This window comes from Callorhinchus milii, unplaced genomic scaffold, assembly GCF_018977255.1.
Source record: "Callorhinchus milii isolate IMCB2004 unplaced genomic scaffold, IMCB_Cmil_1.0 Scaffold5, whole genome shotgun sequence".
Lineage (NCBI taxonomy): Eukaryota > Metazoa > Chordata > Chondrichthyes > Chimaeriformes > Callorhinchidae > Callorhinchus > Callorhinchus milii.
This window is the reverse complement of record NW_024704746.1, coordinates 17,389,378-17,412,756: the sequence shown is the minus strand read 5'-3', so window position 1 is coordinate 17,412,756 and position 23,379 is coordinate 17,389,378. Positions and strand designations below refer to the sequence as shown.

The following is a 23,379-nucleotide window of genomic DNA, read 5'->3' as shown; positions in this document are numbered from 1 at the left end:
AATGCAACTTTGCTGGAGTAAAGCTGAATTTAAACCATTTTAGACATCTCCTTGTCTAACTTAACGTTGAGCATGCAACAAACAGGCAATCAGATCTTCTATAACTTTAAAAAATAACCTCTCCAGTTAGAAATTGGTGAACTCTGCTTGCTAGAAAGTGGAGAAGATACGCAGTGCAACTCCATGCTGTTCACTCACACCACTCCATGTATGGTACTGGTGTCAAATTGTCAGGACCAATATAAGGACTATAAATTACCAAGCTAATTTAAGACCAGTATTCTTCGTTTGACATTGATTGGGAGGGGGCTGGAAATGGGACTCTCAAATCCACATATATGACAACAAATATACAAACATGAGTTCTGTGCATGGAAATACATTTCTATTCAGATCCATAAACCAATTCAACATTTACCATAATGAATCCAAAGAGAGGAAATATTTTGTAGAAGTTCAGTAATCTTACTCGTATTTCCTTACTGATATGTGTGGGGAATGTATTGTGGAGCACACATAATTAAAGTTTTCAGGAAATCATTTCATGCATAATACTCTAGATTGTTTAATTTGTATCACATGATCCTTAGAAAAATAGTACATTTCCCACTAGACAATTATTTATCCATTATGCACAAGCCAAAGCACACCCATCAAAAGTTCTCTTCAGATTAAGAAAATACTGTACTGTAACCTGGGATCATTCAGTACATTTCCCCCTCCATTGAAGTTTACCTAGAATTACACATATTATTTTGTCTCCAAATAAGACCTATAATTTTCATTAATTTAAATTGGTATTCAATTTTTGCATCTTACATTGGAAAACTGAATTCATTCAGAAGATCAGCAAATAGTCCTTTATTTTTCTCTATGGATCTCAAGTCATTTTAAAAAGGGCAATTCGCCATACAAGAAAACAAAGAAAACCCAAAGGAATTTACAGTTCCAAAAGAAAACTGCAGCAAACATAAAAGTATGGAATGGGAAAGGATAGGCAGCCAATTCTATTCAATGGGCCCAAATCTTTGTTCCATCAGTGACTGTTCCCAATTTATTTAACCTATCATATTCCATGTTCAGTAAGATGTTACTTTCTAGGTTATTGTAGCTGGGCAACACAGCTGCTATTTGAGATTTATTTAGATATAATCTGTCTGCTCAAGAAGGCCCGTGGGGAAAGGTTTGCAAAAGAATGCAAATTAACCCACAACTAATTTATATTAATGAACAAGGACATCAACTTTTCATTAATCTGTTGGTAACTGGGGAAACAAAAATTGGAACAAAAAATAATTTAGGAAATAAAGACTATGCTTTTTACTGAATAGATAAATAGCTGCATTAGAAATTAACCCGCTGAACTCTCCTACAGCATAAAGCAATTTGGATACAGAAAATAAATGAAATAAAAACACATCAATCTAGATTTATTTTTAGAATTCCAAATCCATTTTATTTATTAAACCTAATTATATTTCATTTCATTTCTTGGCTAGACCATTAATGTGTGAGCCCAGAATGTAAGTGCTAGCATAAACAAGTTCAATCCTGTTCACATTACCAAATGGCCATACGCACATGCACATTCCAGCACAGGTCACCACATAGTGATCAGAAGAAGAATACTGACTGATTTTTGCATCCTTAGCCTGGGGTAACAAGGCCAACAGCTGCCCAGCTGAGATCAGATAACTAAGCGCAAACTGGGAATTAAACTTTTGATCATTGGTACAATTGGCTCAGTGAGCACAGAGATGGAGCCTTTACCTATTGGGATATCCAAGGACCCATACCTACAATTTTTTTTGTAAAAACAGCAAAATCTGATTTTAAAAATAACCATAAGTCATTAATATACAAAATAGAAATTGTAAGCACATCTGGGATTACAACTGATAAGATTAATCAGGAGAAAAAAATAATTTGGACCGAATATGTATTTGAATTGTTGCCATATTCGGCCGACTACAATTCTCTGGATAGGAATGTGCATATGTAAGGACTTTCAGTTAAGAAAAGGAGATTGGACTTGTTTATGCCGGCACTTGCTTTCTCACACATTAATTCCTGGCAAAGAAATAAATAATTGGTTCAATAAAAAATTAATTCGAGAATTCTAAAAGGAAACAAAGATTGATGCACTCTAGAATTCATTTATTTTTCAAATCTAGATCTGGGTTGTACTGTAATATGTCCCACCCCCAACTGCCTGGGCTCACAGTCTGCTGTATAAAGCCCTTTTGAGACATCCTCGTGGTGTGAAAGGTGCTATGTAAATTGTCACTCTTGGAAAAAAAACTTTTAATTTCAATGCAGGAATACTCAAAGCAACTTGGAAACAGGATTTCTAACAGTGCATCTTAAAATTGTCACATAATTTAATAGAAACCATTCATCATTTTCACTAGTTTTATACAATGTTATTTAATCCTACTCCTGAGGAAACATTCAGCAAAGTACTACAGCAAACAACATGCATAGTATGTGAAACATTACAAGGCAATTTTGGTACTAAAAATTGCCATTAATATCTGTCAAACAATCTGTATGAATCAAATGCAATGGAGAAATAAACAAAATCATCATCTTCTACAGAGTTAAAGTTTAAAACACATAAAATAGATTTATTGCATTAAGTTGTCTTTCCTGCACACCAGGTAGAAACCCAAGCCAAATATGTAGAAGAAATGTACAGCACACTACAGTAGGTGACACCAAATTGTGATTTCGACACTGATTATTACAAGTAAATTGCATTTTTTCCCCTTCAATATGCTGCTACTTATGGCAGCAAACCTACTGAACTGCAGCAAATGACATACCATTAACAGTACCAGTTAATCATTTATAAAATCTTACTTCACACACCACAATTATGTGGAAGCAGAAATAAAATATTTTAAAAGCCATTAGGCAGAATTGATAGAAAATGCAGCAGATAACTAGGAGTGATATACAGGGCAAAATATAACTGCAATTGTGCATCTCAAAAACGGAACAAAGCTGTAGCAATTTAGGAAGGCAAACTAACCCAGAGATTAGGTAAACTCATTTCCTGGTATCCATTATTTTAAGAAATATATACTATGTATGATATTTTAAATCACATTTCGTTTTACCATTTTATGAGAGTTGGCATTACTTGCATTTTGAAAGAGCATTTCAATCTCAATGCAGAACTGGATGATATTTATAAAGTACAATATTGGTATGTGACATTTGCTGGCTTATTGAAGAATAAGTTGCAGATGATTAAGAGAAAAGAAAAATTCCATTGAAAAATTCTTTGCATTTGCAATAGCGCCATTCACACCAAGAAGTTGCTTCACAAGATTTACTGTAAAGTGTAGTAACTGTGTATCTTATAGGCAAATACAACAGTAAATTTGCACACCTCAATGTCGCACATACAGCCGAAATTAACTATAATAATAATAATCCTTGCATTTTGATATAGCGCTTTTCACGTCGGGAGGACGTCCGAAAGCGCTTCACAGAACACACTGTAAAGAGAATTGACTGTATATTTGTGGACGAACGCGGCAATCAATTGCGCACAGCAATGTCCCACAAACAGTCGTAGATTGAAAATGACCGATTTATTATTGTTTTTTTTTGGTTTTGGAGGGATTATTATTAGGCTCTGCGTGGAGTAAGGAAACTTGCCCAAGGTTTCGCCCTCTGCCTGGAATTGAACTCGGGTCTCTCGCTTGCAAAGCGAGTGCTCTAACCATTGAACTACAGGACTCCACAAACTACGAATCAGTATGTGCCCAACTCATGACCCATTCATTTGTCCTATGCAGTTATATAATTAAAACTTTGAATAAAATAATACTCATTTAATCTCCTCCAAACCAGAATTTGCATGAAGTCACAGAACACTGTTTTGAACTATTTTGAAAATGAACAAACTGCTATACAGATTATACAGTATATAGCGCCTTATCACATCATCAAGACATCTCAAAGTGCTTCACAGAATACACTGTAAAGTGAATTGACTGCACTTTGTGGGCAAACCGCGGCAGCCCTAACGACTATTTTCAAAAGCATGGTTACAATTGAATATCACTCTTGTTTAGACTTGAAAATTGCAAATCTTGGCTTTTTTTGAAAAATAGAAGCATTTTAAAATTTAAGCACCATTCCCTAATCAAAAAGGCAGATGGGTGACCCGCTCCCAGATGGGAACAGGGAGGGTGGAGGACAGGGGGTAGGAGTGTGGCTGAAGGCACGGTTGAAGAGGAGGATCCTGAGGCATGCCTTGAAGATGTGCCTTGAAGGAAGCAACAACAACCACAAAATTACATTTGTATAGTGCGTTTCACATTGGGAAGATATCCCAAGGCGCTGGAGAGTCAGTGTTTCGGACCCAAACTGGGGGTTGGGATCGCGGAGGGTGGGGGTGGGGGTGGGGAAGGAGGGTGATCGATGGCACAAGATCGATGGGTCTTGAAAGAGGCAGGAAAGGGAGCGAAGCGAGTGTGGGATGGAGTTCCAAAGGCACTCCAAACACACTCCTCTCTGAAGTTGGCCACGATCGCTCAACCTGTTCTGCTACACAAACAGTCATTCATTCTCTTTTTTCTATTCAAACTTCCCTGAAAGGTACATACTCTGACTGATCCTCCCAGAGGTCTGAGCATGGACAGTTCATATGACATAATTCTTTATTACTCTCACACATAGTAAGTCATTTACAGGTTATCAACACTGAAAGATGAAGCATGATAAACAAAATACAACCCAAAGGAGATATTGCATGTAATTTAGAATCCCATTCATACAGCAGACCACACGTAACTTAATGTCAACTATGTCACTCACTATGTAGGCAATTTAACTCGTGAAATTAGATTATGAAATGCACAGAATACTGTGGTGCACCTCTTTAAAGGCCAGTCATAATTCAATAGCAGTCGAGAGCACTGCAAACGTCTCGACTGTATCAAATTGTTAACATCGCACACGTGTTAAATTCGCATATCTCAAATCAAAGGACTTTTATTTAACACAACGCGGGGCTGGTGTGTGTGTGGGGTGTGGGGGGGGGGGGGGGCTGAGTTGCTGTAATGCCCAGTACAGGCCCAACCACCGGCAGCTGCAGCAGCCGTGAACGCCCGTTTTCCAAAGCGAACTCAAAAAAAATATATAAAAGAAGCTGCTGCTCGAGGAACGGCCCCTCTCTGCCAAGAAGAAGGTGCGAGATTAGGAAATGGAGGGGAGGGGAGTGGGGAGTTCTTCGTTAATAATAAATCACGAAACCACCCAAGGCTGTGTGTGTGTGTGTGTGTCCGGGGGGTTCATATCCTCACACACACACACACACACACACGCGCGCGCCGGCGATGCCCCCTCCGACTTACCCAATTTACCCCGAGACTCCTCCAGCTTCTGGATCTGATTCTCCAAGAACAACATCGTGATCATAAATGCCACAACCGCGAGGAGCTGCAATTTGGGCGGCATGATGATTCTGAGAAGCCCCATGAAATTATCAAGACATGCCGCGGTTTAACCGAAATAAAGAAAACCAACGGGGGAGGGGGGGGGGGAGAGAGAGAGAGGGGGGAGGGAGGTGGTGGTGGTGGTGGGGACGAAGGGGAAGGTGAGGGGGTTGGGGGGGGGGGGGGGGGGAATGGAGTCAAAAGCGTGGAAAGCTCGACAAACGGCGGCGAATCTCGTCAGCTGTAACCGCGCACATAATCACGTCGGTGAGAGAGACGCAGCCGCTAAATCGGAGCAAAGAAGTATGTCAACTTCGGCCTCTCTCTCCCTCTGTGTGTGTGTGTCTCACAACTCTCACCGTGGGGCCGCCCGCCCGCCCGCCCTCACTGACTGACTGACTGACCGACCGACCGCCTCACTGACTGCCTTCTCTCCGCAACAGCGACGCTGCGCCGACTGCTGCTGCCGCCCCCGCGCGCGGGCTTCTCTTCCCGAAAGGGGGACGAGCGGTCCATCTCATTCGCCTGACAGAAAGTAGCCAAGGGAAGGGTCATCGAGTGGAAACGAGAAAAGCGAAAAGGATTAAATCCCCAGTCTCTCGCTCTTTTTTTTTTTTTTTTTTCCCCCCCCTCCCGTTCGATTACCACACAGAAGTGAACTGCGAGGATTTAGTTTGAAGCAGTCAGATAGGTAGAGGTGTCACTTGCCTGACTTGGCGCGCGTGGGGTCCTCGGCGGTTCAAGATGGCGGCGGAGGTTTTCCTGCTGTGGCTGTTGCCCTTTTTAAATGCGGTAATTTTGTTGAACAGATTCCTATTCTTTCTCCTTCTTTTCGGCGAGGTGGACGACAAGGGTGTGGGTTAGTCCACGGTTTCCTCAGAGAAGGATGAAGACTTTGGAGGACGAGGGACGCGGCTCCCCCCCACCCCCTTCCCCGGCCTTTGGTTCGCATGACGTGGCCTGTAACCTGTAATCACATCCTTTGGTTCCCAGAGAAGCAATTAACCGGTTACGTTTCTTATACGAACGTGCAATTTGATTTATCTCAACTCGACTTGTGATCGTTCAGTCTGTGTTGCAATGCTTCCTCTCCACTCCACAAGTGACCGTTCTTTCGAAATACTGCCACATTTTCTGTATTTTTCGTTTGCACCAGAAAGATGAAACAGTCCTCAAAACCGGCTGCTTTATTAAGGGTTGGCCAAGTCTCACAATCGTTAGAATTAAGGTCTCTATGGCTATGGCAGGTGAAGCTTCTCAAATGTAATGTTTCTGTGACCCAAAACTTCATCCCGTAGTATTTAAACTTGTGGATGTTTGTCAACATGGTGAAAAAATCAGTGGTTCCTTACTTGCTGGTATAGATTTGCTCTTGATGGTGAAAATAACTTTCCTCTTGTATTGTAACTGCCCATCTCATCTTACAAATTTGCACCAAAGACACAATCTTGTAATCTGTTTAACTCACTGATATGTACAGTATGTTTAAATTGACTTCATAATAGATTGATAATGAACCCTCTCCTCTCTATTTCAGATAGCAGCATATGGAGCAGATTTTTCATCTGAAGCTTGTAGAGAAATTGGCTTTTCCAGTAACTTGCTTTGCAGTTCTTGTGATCTTCTTGGTCAGTTCAGTTTAAATCAACTGGACCCATACTGCAGGCAATGCTGCCAAGAGGATGCCCAGCTTGAAACTAAAAAGGTACAGCTTTATTTTGTGCCTGCCATGCATTGTTGAGCAACAGATTCTTTAGTTATTTTCAGCAGGCTCTGGCCTGCTTCACATCCCCCATCTTGCTCGCCCCACTATTGGAAGGCGGACCTTCCGCCACTCTGCCCCCACCTTCTGGAACTCCATCCCGCAGTCCCTCCGTCTCGCCCCCTCCCTTGCCACTTAAAGATTCACCTCAAGACCCTCCTCTTTGACCATGTTTTCGATCTTCCTGCATACCCCCCCCCCCGTCCTCCACTCTCCCCCACCGTGACCCCCAGCTCAGGTCCATAACTCTGTCTGTCCAGTGCCTTGGGACATCCTCCTGACTTGAAAGGCACTACACAAATGTAATTTTGTCGTTATATTAGGTAAAATTTGTATTTCTCAGTCTGAAAAGAAAGGTTTGCTGCATTTGTTCCTGAAATAACTTTGAAATAGCATTGATAGAGTTGCTTGTGATATGTATTATAGAGCATCAGAGATGGAGATTCATTTTATGGAGTGTTAGTGATGGAAATGCACTTGCATTATTTGTCATTATCTCAACAATTGTTCTGAGATGCACGTGATAATTACTGCTGAAAATGAATAGCCTATCCATCCTCAGTAATTTATATACTCGTGTCTGCAGCCCAAAGTCTTCTTTATGATGATGCATACCTTTCGACATTGGACAACACAGGAAAATAAACCATGTCTGAATTTTCTCTCCTTTACTCATTACTCTAAGGTCAATTCTAATGTGTTTCCTGAGTATCTTTCACAGTACAAGATTTATACCTGCATTTTCTGGTCTGTGTGATTTTTGTGCCTTTACCCACTCAACCATTAGGGGAGCTATCTTTCTTTTTGTGGCAGGTGGCTCATTCATTATTTTTTTCAGAGCAGTGATAACAATTTTCTGTTTGCTTGCCTCTGTTTCTAGTGTATTTGGTAGAAAATGGATTTGAGGTTAGGAATTTTGTGGAACATAAACCATCAGTTTTTGTTTGACTATGATCTGTGAAATGCATAGTAAAAGTTATAATTCTGTTTAGTTATATTCTTTACTGGATTTTTCAGAGTAACTTTAATTGTGTCCTTGTATACTCAAATAAGATGGTTGTATTGCTTTTGAAATAATGACTTGGAAATCAGTATCAGATTAAAATAAGTTAGTTTTATAAGGTTTAATATCTCATGAATAACACTGAATTAAATTATTTGCGCAGGAATAATTGCAGGCCAACCCCATTGAACTGCACTTCGGTAGACCACACAGATGGTTTCATGGTGCACCAGAAGAATTGTATAATTCTTATACTGACTAATCATCTTTCTGCATGTTGCATGCTATGAATAGGAAGTAATATTAGCAGCAACTTTAAAAACACAGAACCACCTCCTGTTGGCTTTTTATTAGTTGTGACATGAAATCAATTTATGGACACAAAACATCACATTATAATGGGTTGGCTTGTACTTTTTAAATCATTTTGTTTTGAATTACAGATGATGCAATTAATACACGTTTAATTGAACTACGTTTTCATGAAAGCACTCTTAAAATAGTTTGCAACACATTGCAGCTAAATGTGTCGATGTGGGAGCAACAGAAAATCTTGTCAACATCTGTGCATTTGCATTCATCTTCCAAGATACTATTGAAATACCCAGTTCATTCAGTAACCATCAGAATAATTTCAGCTGAAATTATCTGCTTGGAAGAGGGCACATTTTGTGAATCATCAGTTCAATTATTTGAATGATGCCATTAATATTTAAACTGAAATTCTAAAGTTCACTTCCCTTGAGTGAATTACTGATTTATAACTTCACAATATTTGCTGGAGGAGTGTGAATAGACATGTGCAGTGTTGTCTTGCATATTGTAGAATATATTGGTGAATGCATGCCATTTTTAAGAAATGCAGCAGGATTACATTGAGGGAATTACTTGTAATCAGCATTGTGATTAGCTGTCCTATGATTGCAAAAATACATTTACTTACTGTTTGGGAAGTGGGGAGAAGAGAATTAAAAACAACTACTTGCATTTATATAGCACCTTTCACATGGGGTAGCGTCTCGGAATGCTTAACGGCAGCAGAGCTTGATGCAGGGGTGAGGTGACCGCAGGCACGGTCGAAGAGAAAGGTCTTCAGGTGTGATCTTATGACTGGGAAGGAGGAGGCAAGGGGAAGGGATTGAGGCAGAGAGCTCCATAGTTTTGGAACATAGGCTGAAAGCATGATCGTCAATAGGGACGAGAGGTGTGCAGGAGTCAGTTGAGCGAAGGCGGCGGGTAATGGAGAGGGGTGTATGCAGATTGGAGAGCTAGGGTGGTGCCAGGGCATGATGTGATTTGTACACAAGTATAAAGATCTTAAAACCAACCCATTCTGTAATAGGGAGTCCCTAGACCCTGGGAATACGGTATTTGGTGCGGGTTAAATTATGATGTGTATTTGTATTATACATTGGTATAATTAGGCAGTTCACCTGAGTGTTAGTGTAAATTTGGCACACCAATTTGATAATTGGGTTTACAAGTTTCACTTATTTTGCTTTGTGTCCCATCATCCAAAAAACAGTAGCTTCATATAGATGAAACAATATCAGCATGTTGAATTTTGCACTTTATTGCATTATTTGTTCACATATACTTGAAGTTTATTGTACTTTAACAAAATTTAGTAACCAGAGAAAACTGACTGCTAGCCTACAGCAATAGTGGAACTCTGGTTCATCTGACATTTTTAAATAGACAATAAAGTAGTTTGAACCTACAGTGACATAGAGTGAAAAATAACTCCTTGACCCAGCTTGAGGTAGGTGAACCATACACAAGTGTTGTACTGCTGCACTGTCTCACTCGTGAATAATTAAACATGAGGATTTTTTTTAACATTAAAAATTCAATAGTTTTCAGCAGGAATAAATAAAATATAAATGTGCTAACATATCCTGATTTCATAAAATTATTCAAATCCTTGAGAAAATGTAGGTTACTGTCAGTTGTTAGTAGATTAAGTTTGACTGCAATGTACATGTTGGTGCATTGTTAAGCAAAATAACACTGTGATCTAGAACAATATTTAGGTCTCATTGATATGTGCCCTTACATGTATCAAACCTGAGTGCGCAATACAGAATAGGCTGGAATTGTTTTGGAATTGAAGCATGCCAAATACCCTATTGTAGCAGTCAGTGAAACAAAAATGAATGAGTTGGAGGTGGACTTAACTATTTAATTGCAGTATACAGTACAATGTATCTAGATTTTTACAAACTGAAAATAGTTGTCATCCTGTGCATTGCCATAAACATCTTATTTAGTTATGCAGACTTCTTCATATGCTTTGAGTGAACAGGGTCTGCAGAGCAAAGGATTACATTGTTGTATTCTTCCTTACTTTAATCCAACCCTCTCAGTCCGCCTCTGAGAATATCATCCAAAATGAAAAAACAGAATTGTAAAGAGGCTGAGACAATAAAATGGCTGATGTCGATGCTAGTTTCTGACTTCAGTCTTCCCACTGAGGATTTCAAAAATGTGCATTAAATTTGCCTAATTTTAATGGTGGTTAATAACTAGTTCTGTTACACAATAATTAACTGATCAAGGTTTGACCAGCAAAAGGGATATATTTGTATTTGAGCTAGTTGGTATATATAAACATTCCATATAAATAGACAGTTATAATTTGTATCGGTACGATGACACAATAGTTCTAAGCTTTTACCGACATGTGATGAATACTCTAAAAGAACAGAATTCAATTTTGTTTTACAAATAGCAAGCCCAGCCCATCTGTTAATGCACTGTTTAGTGTCATTGAAGTTAGCAATCAGTGGACCAAGCAGAGCTGTCACTTTTAAGTTGCGTCCTTAAAAAATTAATGCATCAAGAAATTAAATGATGCAACTTCAAGCGTGTATGATTTAGTCCACATAATATTAAATTTGATACTAGATTTTGATTATCTTCATGGTATTTTACTTCCAGGGATTTTTAATTAAACGTGGAATTTGTATGTTTCTCCTTTAGGGGGTTTGATTTTCAATTATATTTTAGATCCACTATTTGTGTGTCTTCATGTTTATTTGATGTGCAAGTAGACATGCTCGCTCCAGTGTAGATACATATTGGTGTTGCTTCCAAATCTGATCTACCATAATTAAATATTGCAATTTGGTTAATTTGAATCAGAATGCTAGGAGGAGAATCAGCATTTTTTAAATGAAAATTGTTTGTTCTTCCCTTCATTAAAAAAAATCAAATGACAAACTGCAATGCATGATTATCAAGATCTGCACAATTGGAGAAACAAGTTGGGTTCTAATATACAGTAGTTTCCATACATTGCATGTACTATTTTAAACTAGAATTTATTTATAAAGTGTAGTACAAGGTACTAATGTTTTGAGTTGACAAAATTACATGTCAACAGGTCGGGGAAAAAAGTCACTAAGCACAATTTTCTGTGGCCAGGTTACCATTTCCAGTGATGTGGACTAGCCAGCTTTGTGCGCGAGTGCAAAAAAAAAATGGTAATTTCGTTGTGACTGCTCCTACACATGTTTCAGTCACTAGAAACACTTGTGAAAGCGTTCACAGCTTACTGGCTAGTGTTCTACTCCAGTGTGTGCCTGAAGCTGGAACCTTAGTGCATAATGATAGCCATGGGTCCATAGCACACTTTTGTTATAAGTGATCTTGTACTCCAGTGAGTTGCATTATAACAGAGTTGTCCTGTTCAACATTATCTGTTTTTGATCTGAAGAATAAACATTTTTTCTATTTTTAATGTAGTCAAAAGTTTTTTCATTATTCAATATTTTAAGGATTGAAGCAAATTATCAAATATTCAGATAGATTTAATTATCAAACTGTACTTAAATTACTTATTGATCAGTTTCTAGCAGATGAAAAAACAACTTTGCATAACGTTCAAATATGCATTGTTACTTTTAAATGACGCAATCACAATTTGACTCTTTTCAGGACAGAAAACCTTCAACCATTGCTATGACAAACAGCTGCCCTATGCTTTTTACAGATGAAAAGCAAGAGTAATTCAATCAGCTACATTCTTGGCACATATATAAATGGGACAGTTGTGGATTTCCATTTATATGTGATCAAGACTACATGAGAATTGTTGAAGATTAAGAGAATATGGTCTTGTAATTACAAAGGTTGTATTAAATTAGCTTCTCTGCTTTTAATTTAGCATCACTTTATACTGGGCACTGTGCTGTATTTTTTGTTCAAGTTTGATGAAGGTATACAATCAATTCTGTTTTTAATTGGATTTTTATATGCTTAGTGACTCAGCAGGCATCCATAACTGAACACAGCCATTGATAAGCAAAGAGCTATGATTAGGATATGAAAAAACTTACTTGAACAAAAATAAATTGACTACTGCATGCACTTGCACATTGCTTGCATTATCTAACTCCTGACAGCTGCAGCTATAAAATTGTTATTCGGTGCCTTAGTGGCCATGTAGTAAAGTATGTTGCAGTATAATTGGATGCTAGTCAATACATTTTTTATTTCATACCCCTGGGTGATACAGTTCTATAATATGAAATCTATCCATATCCATTTTGAAACTTGTAAGTTCTTTTACAACACAGAATCATCTATTTTCTAATTGTTCTTATGCTACTAGAGTAAAACTCGCATAAGTCTGATCTTTATAAAACGTATTATCACAATATTTCCATTCTACTCTCACTGTGAGTCATTTACAAAAGTAACTCTATGTTTACAGATTGGCTCTCCCCTCCATTGAGTCATTTATAGTGCAGAATAATTTCACCAGCAAAAGGATCAAAGTAGTAATCCCAAACTATGGCTGCATCCAAGCCGTCACAACAGAATGTCCAGGCTAGTCCCAAAGGAATGTACAGGCTGATCTCAAATGTATATTACAAAAAATCCTGTACTACATAATCTCTTGTACCCTGCATTTGATTTTTGCCAAATACAGTAGCTATCTTATTAATAGTCTACTCCATATATTCAACATTCTTTTCAATGGCAAGCTAGGTGATTGGCTCCTTCCACCTTGTTATCTATTACTCTCCAAAATTGGAAAAGCTATAGTTTGAAGTAGTTGAAAATAGTTTGATTTAAAAAAAACTTGCCAACCTTTATAATGGCATTATAAATTATAGTGCCACCTCTGTCTGGCTTTCAGAAATCCCCAGAGTTGGTTTGACCCACCCTATTCTTTCTTTTTTTACTATCACTGGGATATCCATTGATCTGGTTGCAACGAAAGGATTGCAAATGGCTGTCATTGTGAATGAATTTAAAATGTTGACTACTTTTAAAGGTTCATACATGATATCACAGTATAATTTGGTAATGTGTGAAAATTACTTTTTTTTATTTAAGTTGTATCCTGGTGCAGTCCTTGAAGTGTGTGGATGAAAATTGGGGCGGTTCCCCCAAGTCCAGGGTAAGTAACTAATCAATATTTTATTTATTCCTGAACAATCATTATCATCAGAATAACAAAATTTCATTTTACATCTTATTAATTGAGGATACAGCAGGAGTAAGTTGAGAATTGTTTTTTTTTAAATTCTTCATGCTGCTTATACAAGTGAGCAATGCCTTACTTGAGATTATTGTCGACCCATAACAACCGGAAGGGCATATTATTATTGCTACTACACTTGGCTTCACATGCTAAAAGACTGACTTCTGGGTCTTAAGTTCTCCACTCCTTTCACTTGCTTATTACATATATCCCTTTGCAAAGCAAATTGTGTCATATGTCATATGCATAACATGCATGTGTACAACATGGAGTTAAATGTCAGTCATGACTTAACAATGCAGAAATTGCCTTTTTTTAGCATTTTGCTTATAACATGGATACCTAAGGTGCAATATCAAATCAAATGCAAGGATTATTATTTTCACAAATTAATTTTAGCCTTGGATATTCTCACTGGAACGTTTGCAATGTCTTTAACCAGCTTTATTTTAAGCAGTAATTTCCAATCTATGAAAGCTTCAGTCAGAAATCTGAATGTTGAATCCCATGTGGAATCGGCTGAAGGGGCTGGTTTTAATTACAGTTTGTAATAGTATTCTGATTACCAGCAGGCATGTTGTAAATACATTTAATAACTCCTATTTTGCACACACCCTCCCTTTAGTGATGGTGTCAGTTTGTTAGCATTTTCAGTTCAGTCTTAGCCACAAGTATTAATTGTCCTGGATTTTTAATTCTTTCTGAAATATTAATGATGTTCCAGGCCCTTTATTTGCCCCTCTTCTGTCTCTGAGCCAGATTTGCATCTGGGATGATAGGATGTGCAGCTTGATCGTCAGCACCTGCTAATTTATTACATAAGCATTTGAAAACAACACAATTAAAAGATTGGTTGAAAAACATAATAATAATAATCCTTGCATTTGATATAGCGCTTTTCACATCGGGAGGACATCCCAAAGCGCTTCACAGAACGCACTGTAAAGTGAATTGACTGTACATTTGTGGGCGAACGCGGCAGCCAATTGCGCACAGCAATGTCCCACAAACAGTCGTAGATCTCCATGCTTTATGGAGTGCAAATATTCAAGACTGATTTAAAGCACGGTTTTAGGAGTACTGGAGTACTAAATACAGGGGTCAGGTTAACTAATTTTGCCATTTTACATGAGAGGGTATGAATGATAAAAAAAACAACCAAGCCTCACTTGTTAAAATCGGCATGGACTATATTCATCTCCCATACATTGATAATGTGGAAATCAATACAGTTTTTATGTATGTTAACTAAGACAGTATGCACTGCCAATCTCTTGCACAAATTAACTTCTCTTATGTCTGAGATTGTTCGTTCTTCACTCTTATGAAAACCTTGATTTAAATTTAACTACTTATAAACTTGGGAGAGGCACTTTCAGAAACTAACACAGCATTTTTTTTGTTTTAATTATCTTTCAGCTTTTGTCAGGAGTGATAAGCCTAAGATGTTCAAGGGTTTGCAGATCAAGGTAAGCTTTTTATCTTTCAATTTATTCACAAAACATCGTACAGTATATCCTCTTAACATCAGTCATTTTTTAGAATATGAGTATCTCTGATTGGCATAATAGAATTTTAAATTCTTGCTGTTACCTGTTAAAGAGAGGAGTATTCTACTCAAAACAATCCAAAATGTTAAATACCTGAATACTTGAAAACCTATTGAGGATGGTGGTCTGACTAATTTTGCCATGTTAGTCCAATGCCATCATTAGTGAGTTTGGGTCATCAACAGGTTCAAATGTACTTGTTGCAAGTCACACTATCTTTATGGTATTTTCCTGTTGAATGTTTTAGGGTGGCTTTCTCTGCACTATGAATGAAGCCTGCATTACAGAATTTCAGGGGAATTGTGGTCTTCTTATATCAGTAGTTCTGTTGTATTATGTGGGTTGATGTCATGCTAAAAAAATTACACTGGAATTTAAATTTCATCGATGTGGGTTATGAAAAGAAATAGTAGTGCTCCTGATGTCTTATGAATCTTTACCATCAGGCTCCAATGGGGACAGCATATGCTGTACATGGCATAGATACCAATGTTAAGTGCAGTTGCAGTATCGGGGTCCTAATGGAAGCCATATTATACCAAAGGGGTATAGAGAATAACTTCTTTATAAAGATCACTGTTTAGTTTTATGCTGTAACTAATGAGAGCATCTTTATGGAATATGTTGGATCTCGCATTTAATATCGGTGTAGCTCATGCATGATGAAGATAAACAATCATTCGCTTATAACAAGTTGCCCTTTTTAAAATTTTAACAATTATAACTAAAATTTTATTCTAAAGGACAAAATTAAATGGAAATGTTTTAGTAATCGCTTTCATTGCCATATTTTTGCTCATTGCTGTTTTGAAGCTTTCCTGCATCCTCCCTGCTTCATTCCTCATTTCTGAGAGAGTATTTGGCGATGTCTTTGTTAAAACTTTAACTTGGGCCTGACAGCACTTCTTAAAATAGGCTTTTAAAATCCTACATCAATTACATTTCAGTGTTCCTTATATATTGGTACCATTACTCAATTGCAGTATTGGGAAGGAATGAGTGCTTGGGGTTATCTGCCCAGAAACTGCTCTTACTAGCAGTACAATGGGAATTTGCTGAATGATAGCAGATAAATACCATTTGGATTCAGAGTGCAAGGTTTTTGATTATTCAGTACTTTTATAGCAGAAAGTGTTTTGCTGAGCAGAAAAGAATATTCAGATCCTTATACAGTTGACTTGATAAATCATGGATAAAGCACGTCAGACAACTAAACTGCATGAAGTACACAAATTGAAAAGCCCCTTGGGACAAACTAACTCCCTGTGGATACTAATCATAATGCAGAATATTGACAACAGACATTTGAAGTCCCTCTACAATTGCAGCAATTCTGTTGCAAGTCTTTCATCTCGCAATAAGTAGGAGAAATACTGCAATATCAAGGTATGCACAGCATGTAGTCACTGAACCACCCATACCTTTGCATTGATTTTTAAACAGCTGTTATATATTTGGTATGATGAAGGGATACTGTAAAATAGTTAATTGATGCATGGTGCCAAGGTACATTTAATGTTTTTGCATAACAAGAACCGCTGAGTTCAATTCCAGGCAGGGCGAAACTTTGGGCAAATTTGCTTACTCCACATGCCCAATCATAATGCCTCCAAAAAAACAAAATAATAATAAATTGGTCATTTTCAATCCATGACTGTGCGCAATTGGCTGCCGCGTTCGCCCACAAATATACAGTCAATTCACTTTACAGTGTGTTCTGTGAAGCGCTTTGGGACGTCCTCCCGACGTGAAAAGCGCTATATCAAATGCAAGGATTATTATTATTGTTAATAAGATTTTCCAGCACTGAAAGACACTGTGCAGAGCAGTAGAGAATTTCTTTCCCATGTACCAAAGTTGTCTCTCAGTTATTAAATGTAATTTGGTTATTTAAAGATGATTGATGGGGTCACTGGCACATTGCAAATATGACATTTAGAGAAATCGGTCACAGAACTGCACAATCTGATTGCTTCATATTGTGCAAATCCCATGTTGTATTTGTCTCATGAAGCCTCTCAAATATACAAGGTATAGTTTTAAGTGCCTTGTCTTATTAGCAGCTGTACATGAAACTGCTCATGAATTTTATTCAAAGCATAAAGGTGGTATTATGATACTAAACAAGTATTGAGTTCTGCAGTTTCTCCAGTTTAAGAATACCCATCAGCACTACTAACTTCAGCAGTGTTACCTGCTGCCATTTTGTTTTTAAAAACAGTACTATGATAAAAAACAGCATTGCTATGGTAGTAAATCGAAGGAGCTGGCAGAGGAAGATAACATTAATTATTGCAATAAGAAGCGCTGGAGCTTTCATAGAGAAATTGATAACAAATGCTGCTAAATACAGTTTTCTTCTTTTAGACTGTTTTTCATTTCAGCAAAATGCGTGTGTGTGTGTATATATATATATATATAATATAGATAGAAAGAAAGATAGATAGAAAGAAGCTGGTTAATCTTTTGTTCTGTCCTTTCCTAGTATGTGCGTGGTTCTGACCCTGTACTGAAGCTATTGGACGATAAAGGGAACATTGCAGAAGAATTAAGTATTCTCAAGTGGAACACAGACAGCGTAGAAGAATTCCTCAGTGAAAAGTTGGAACGCTTATAAGTTACAGCACATCATTCTTGCATTTCTGTATCTATATTTTGTCATCTCTCTATCTGTTCATTCGTGTAACACCCTATTACATTTTCATGGATATCATAAATGATCAATGGTGATCTAAATCATGTTAAATTTTCATACATCTCTTAACTATATAGCTGTCAATATAATTATCAGGAATTGACTTTCTAGACATATAACTGTTTTGGATGTTATACTTTGTTTCACTTTTTACAAGTCAACTATAAAGATTTTCTATTAAATGTACATTGTGTCAATTGGCTGTATCTTACTATTTACTGTGATGGATGTGATACATTAGAAAAATACACTTTTGTGAAGTCTGCACAAAAAATCTGTTAAAAGATGTGTGTAGTCTGATGTCATGTGCATTCTATGGTGGTTTCGCTCTACTGCAGTAAAAGTAGGTTCAAAAAATGTCATTGTTGAAGAGCTAATAAAAGATGTTTGTAAAGTTCTACGTTTGCATTAATCATTAATTTACCTATTAACATTGTCTTTACTCCAGATTGATTATGTGTTATTGTGACCAGTGTCAGTCCTCAAACTGGTTGTTGAATAACACAACTTTATAGCTTATCGTGCTACAATCTCCATTCATGATCTTTTCATTCCTATATCTTGCATTTTGTCAAATTGGGTAACTGGAAGTTGTTGATGCAATGTGTTGAGCCTTTGAAATGTGACAAAGATAGCAGCCTTTATCAGCACCCAGCCGCATACATTTTTCTTTTGAATAATTATTCATGAAGCTATCAGGCAAATATTCAAAGGATAAGAATATATTCTGAGGCCTAATACTGTCCATTTTACACTAACTTGTTCTGTTTTCTAACAAAATGAATGTTCCTGTAACCATATTAGCAAATAGAATAACAATGATTCAATCTAAGAACAGTCAGTCAGTCATATGTGGAGAAATGCTACTTTTGTTGATTGAGCTTGATTGGTCTTCCCATAATAAATCTTGCAATATGTTTCTGGTGGATTGGAAGAGATAACCTCTTGCTCTTTTAGCAAAAAAACACTTTGACTTCATAGCGGTAATAATGAGTAATTTAAAGATTCTGCTGACAGGCCAGCAGCCATTTCCTCAGTTGGATTCAGGAATAAATTCCCAATTAGTCAAATTCAAGGAGTAAAATATTGTAGTGTCAGCAGGAGAAACACACTACGCCTTTTCCTCTCACGTTATGTCCAATGATCAGGATTATATTAAGGAATTGGATTGGCCCTTATTCAATATAAAACCAACTGGATCTTCAACTACATGCCTCACAAGCACATTTGTATCTGATCACATATTCCCCTAAATTCAATTGAAATTCATATTTGATGCATCAAACTAATGTGATCCAGTGATGTGCAATGGCAGCTAAATTTAAAAATGCTTTTTAAAATCAGTGTTTGCGAGTTTTCCTCAAACTGATTTATCCCGAATCTACTTTAATTGAGGGTGAGGAATTCTGAAGTGTGCATGTACCTTGGACTTATTTCTGTGTCTTGGGTGATTGTTTCAAAAATCCTCTGGTTTAACAGACAATATGAAATGACTTCAGTAGTAATTTATATATTGAACATTCATGAATAACTTATCAATTGTTTTTTATGAACTGAATTAAGGTACAAATCTATATTGTATGATTCAATCTGTAGATAGCAATAAATTCTGCAAACCATCCTTCAACTTATTTTGCTATGCAATTTTATAGCTTCAAAATGTAAATGGACATGATCAATGAAAATGAACATTAGTATATTCTGTGAAGCACTTTGAGACGTCTCAAAGACGTGATACGGTACTAGTATCAAATGCAAGGATTATTATTTTTATTTCATTTCTAATATTTCCATAGTTAGATGCTTAATTAAAGGTTTACATGTGTTTTCATCCCTAGGTGAGTTCATGTAAATCTATATTGAGTATAGCACGATCCTTTGTCTTTCGGTGATAATTAACTGATGGGTGAAAATTATTCGCTCCACTCACCTAGTGATGAAACAATGATTAATTATTTTCAGTGAAAATGTCAATGACTGTTTTTCATCTTGTCATATAATTTCCTATTAAATCGAAAAATCAGTAAACTTTGTTTTTTTTCTCTCTTGAAATTCCACATAGTAAAACAATGCGCTGACCTAATCATTATTGATTTGTAATGCTTTCGTTGGCCCTTTTTTTAAACCAGTGCAGTAAACTGGTAATGATCTGCAGTTGCCTTGTCAATTGATTGAGGTAGATCTAAAATGTTCAGAGCTAGCAGATGATTTATCTCCTTGTTCCTTCCTTTTAACAATCCATTTTTAATTCCCATTGCTTCTGGAGATGAGTGAACTTAAGAATAATAAAACCTGTAACTTTCAGACTAAATATTTCATTGTGTTCCTCTTACCGGCTTAGAACTTACACTACAAAGGTTTTTTCATAACCTTTAACAAATGTGAACATACATAAATGTATAATCTATCATTGCTAGTATGTGCTTAAAAATCTGGTGTGATTCATGCACAATTATTTAGGCTTAGTGTGTGAATTTTTTTATACCAATAAAAATAGATTTCTAAATAATACCAACCAAGTAGATTGTAGAGGATACTGCATTTGAAAATGTTGGTAAGACCTTATTGCCTATAGTGACCTTTCCAAATTTGCATCCCCCAGAGGATCGAGTTCAAAATCCTCGCTTTCAAGGCCCTCCATGGCCTTGCTCCTTCGTATCTCCATGACCTGCTTACCCCATATCAACCTACCCACTCAGCAGCCTCAGGCCTGCCCCACCAGCAGTAGTCAGGTCTTCAGCCTCTCTGCCCCCACCCTTTGGAACTCCATTCCAGTTCCTCCTCCTCGCCCCCTCCCTTATTTCCGTCAAGGCAATCTCAAAACCCTCCTCTTCGACCACATCTTTTGGCATCCTTGTACCCCTACCTTCCCTGCCGTCCACCCCCGATCCCAAACCCCAGCTTGGGTCCAAATCCCTGACTGTCCAGTGCCTTGGGCTGTTCTCCCAATGTGAAAAGCACTATGCAAATGTAATTTGTTGTTGTTGAGGACACCTCAATAACATGAGCAAAATAGGCAGGTCCTTAATAGCAGGTTTCCATCCATTGTTATTTCTCAGTAACCTACTAGAAACCACAACACTGATTATACTGCAGTATCATCATGTGATGCTGCTATTCTTTGGGTCAAACATCATCAATTACTGCTCCATCCTCAAACCAATGACATTTCCAGACAGCTAATCTTCCTGATGCTACACGCAAACCTACACAGGAATTGGTCCAGTTCTTAGAAATAATACTGAAAGTATCGAACGCATCAGGTACATGTTAGTATTATCAAGTCATTGGTTCAAGAAAATACTTTTGATGTAAGATATATTATATTGCTGTGCACAATTGACTGCCGCATTTCACCCACAAATATACAGTCAATTCACTTTACAGTATATTCTGTGAAGCACTTTGAGAAGTCTAGAAGATGTGAAAAGTGCTATATCAAATGCAAGGATTATTAAGATTGCTGCTTTCATTCTGTTAAGCTGCTGTATTGACACAATAATCTCCTGCATTTAGACTACACTAAGTCCCAAACTGAGTAAAATATTAATTTATGCAACTAAACCCTGAGGTGAAATTACTGTTTTGTAATTGATTCCTCAGTATCCATTTTAGATATTAAATTATTTTATTAAATTCAGAAATGAAATTTGATTTGCCCGACTTATTGAACAATATCTAGGTTTTAAAAGCATTCAGCATCAAATCCAGAATGGCTTGCAGTCCTCAGCAATTGTTACAGAAGTGCCACCATAAAACCACTGAAAACAGTGAGCTGTTATTGTTCGAGAAAAACACTGACAAATTGCAAACCCATCAAAATGAACAGACCATTTCCTTTTGTGTAGTCTTACACAAAAAAAGGCTGTATTTTTTAAAACAAAAAAGGTGATCAAAAGGTGACCACCTGTTGAAAAATAACTAGTACAGTAACTTTGGCTGTAGCATGAATCTTTCAGAGTTCAGCTGCAAAATATACCTCTGCCATGGATAAAATATAGAAGCTAATTGCAATTACATAGTAAAGTGCAAGATAACAATACTGCAAATATCACTTAAATAAGCTACATTTACCACTTCTGTGTAAAGGTTTATACCAGCCCTGGTCATTGAAATGAGAAATGGAGTCCTGTAGCTCAGTGGTTAGAGCACTCGCTTTGCAAGCGAGAGACCTGAGTTCAATTCCAGGCAGAGGGCAAAACCTTGGGCAAGTTTCCTTACTCCACACTCCTAATAATAATCCCTCCAAAAAAACAATAATAAAATTGGTCATTTACAATCCATGACTGTTTGTGGGACACTGCTGTGCGCAATTGACTGCCGCGTTCGCCCACAAATATACAGTCAATTCACTTTACAGTATATTCTGTGAAGCGCTTTGGGACGTCCTCCCGACGTGAAAAGCGCTATATCAAATGCAAGGATTATTATTATTATAAATTGTTTTGTATTTTCTGTGGGCAGGGTGCAATTCAACATTTGTGGTTGTAACTACAGTACTGGGTTCACAATTGGTGCAAAACTCAAGACAAAATGACAATAACAGTGCAGCAATCTTCGATGCTCTTCTGACTCAATAACAGTCCAAAGCATATTTCCTTGCATTCCATTCTCACCCAACCTAGCAGAACAAACCCATTTGGATATCCCATTTTCTTTCTTTTGTGAGGATACATTCTGTTGAACAAGTCATAATTGGAGACTTCTATGTTTCCGACATGCTTCATGTGCAGTTGACAGGAGTAAAGAAGTTTTCTGTGTGTCAAGTTATTGAAAGTCACACTGTGCAGCTCCTGTAAATTTCACATTGGAACAGGCAAAATTATCAGGAGCAGGTTAGTTGTTAGTTAGTTGGTTTGAGTATAAAGAGTGAAACAAACCCTTTGCCCAAGAGTGCAGAAAATCCTCACCTTTGCTATTGCAGGGATTCCATAATCCACTTGGAAGTATTGTTACTACTGAAGTACAATCTTTTGTGATACAAGTACTGTATATCTCAATTTAAAAAATTAAACAAATCTTTTGACGATTTTTTCCAGCAGTGATTTTCACATTTCAAACATGTGGTGCACCAGTTGTATCCCTTCCAGACATTTTCACCATGCTGCAAAAGCTACTTTAATACTAAAGCCATTTTTATTATTTAATTCATAACATTGAAAACAAAAACAAATTTAAATTATGCTTTATGTTGTGGCTGGTCTTAGTTGAATGTGCAAAGGCTGGAATAAATCATTTTGGGGAGGATAAACGGCCTATTTCCGTAATATTTACAGTAGTATCAACTCATTTTATTTGTGTAAATAAAATGGATATCTAGCATTTCTAGGTTCCGTTTCAGATTTCATGTCTTTGCTGTTTTCCTTTTATTCCTACATGTGATTTCATGTGTTTTCAAGCCATTAAAAATCATACACAGACA

At 37.2% G+C, this 23,379-nt stretch overlaps 2 protein-coding genes across 2 annotated transcripts in view; one reads left to right on the top strand and one right to left on the bottom strand.

Annotated features, from left to right (window-relative positions):
- The window catches only part of hs2st1a (heparan sulfate 2-O-sulfotransferase 1a), a 45,680-nt gene extending 40,131 nt beyond the window's left edge, over positions 1-5,549 (bottom strand). Inside the window, exon 1 of the mRNA XM_042335726.1 lies at positions 5,373-5,549. Coding sequence (XP_042191660.1) covers positions 5,373-5,496 — 124 coding nt within the window. The 5' untranslated portion in view covers positions 5,497-5,549. The remainder of the gene's footprint in view (positions 1-5,372) is intronic.
- A 603-nt stretch (positions 5,550-6,152) lies between these two features.
- On the top strand, positions 6,153-18,354 carry selenof (selenoprotein F). Its single transcript, XM_007887182.2, has 5 exons — positions 6,153-6,245; positions 6,991-7,158; positions 13,565-13,628; positions 15,132-15,181; positions 17,748-18,354. Exons 1-5 carry the CDS (start codon positions 6,198-6,200, stop codon positions 17,877-17,879), a joined length of 462 nt encoding a protein of 153 aa, XP_007885373.2. The 5' UTR covers positions 6,153-6,197; the 3' UTR covers positions 17,880-18,354.
- The last annotated feature ends 5,025 nt before the right edge of the window (positions 18,355-23,379 follow it).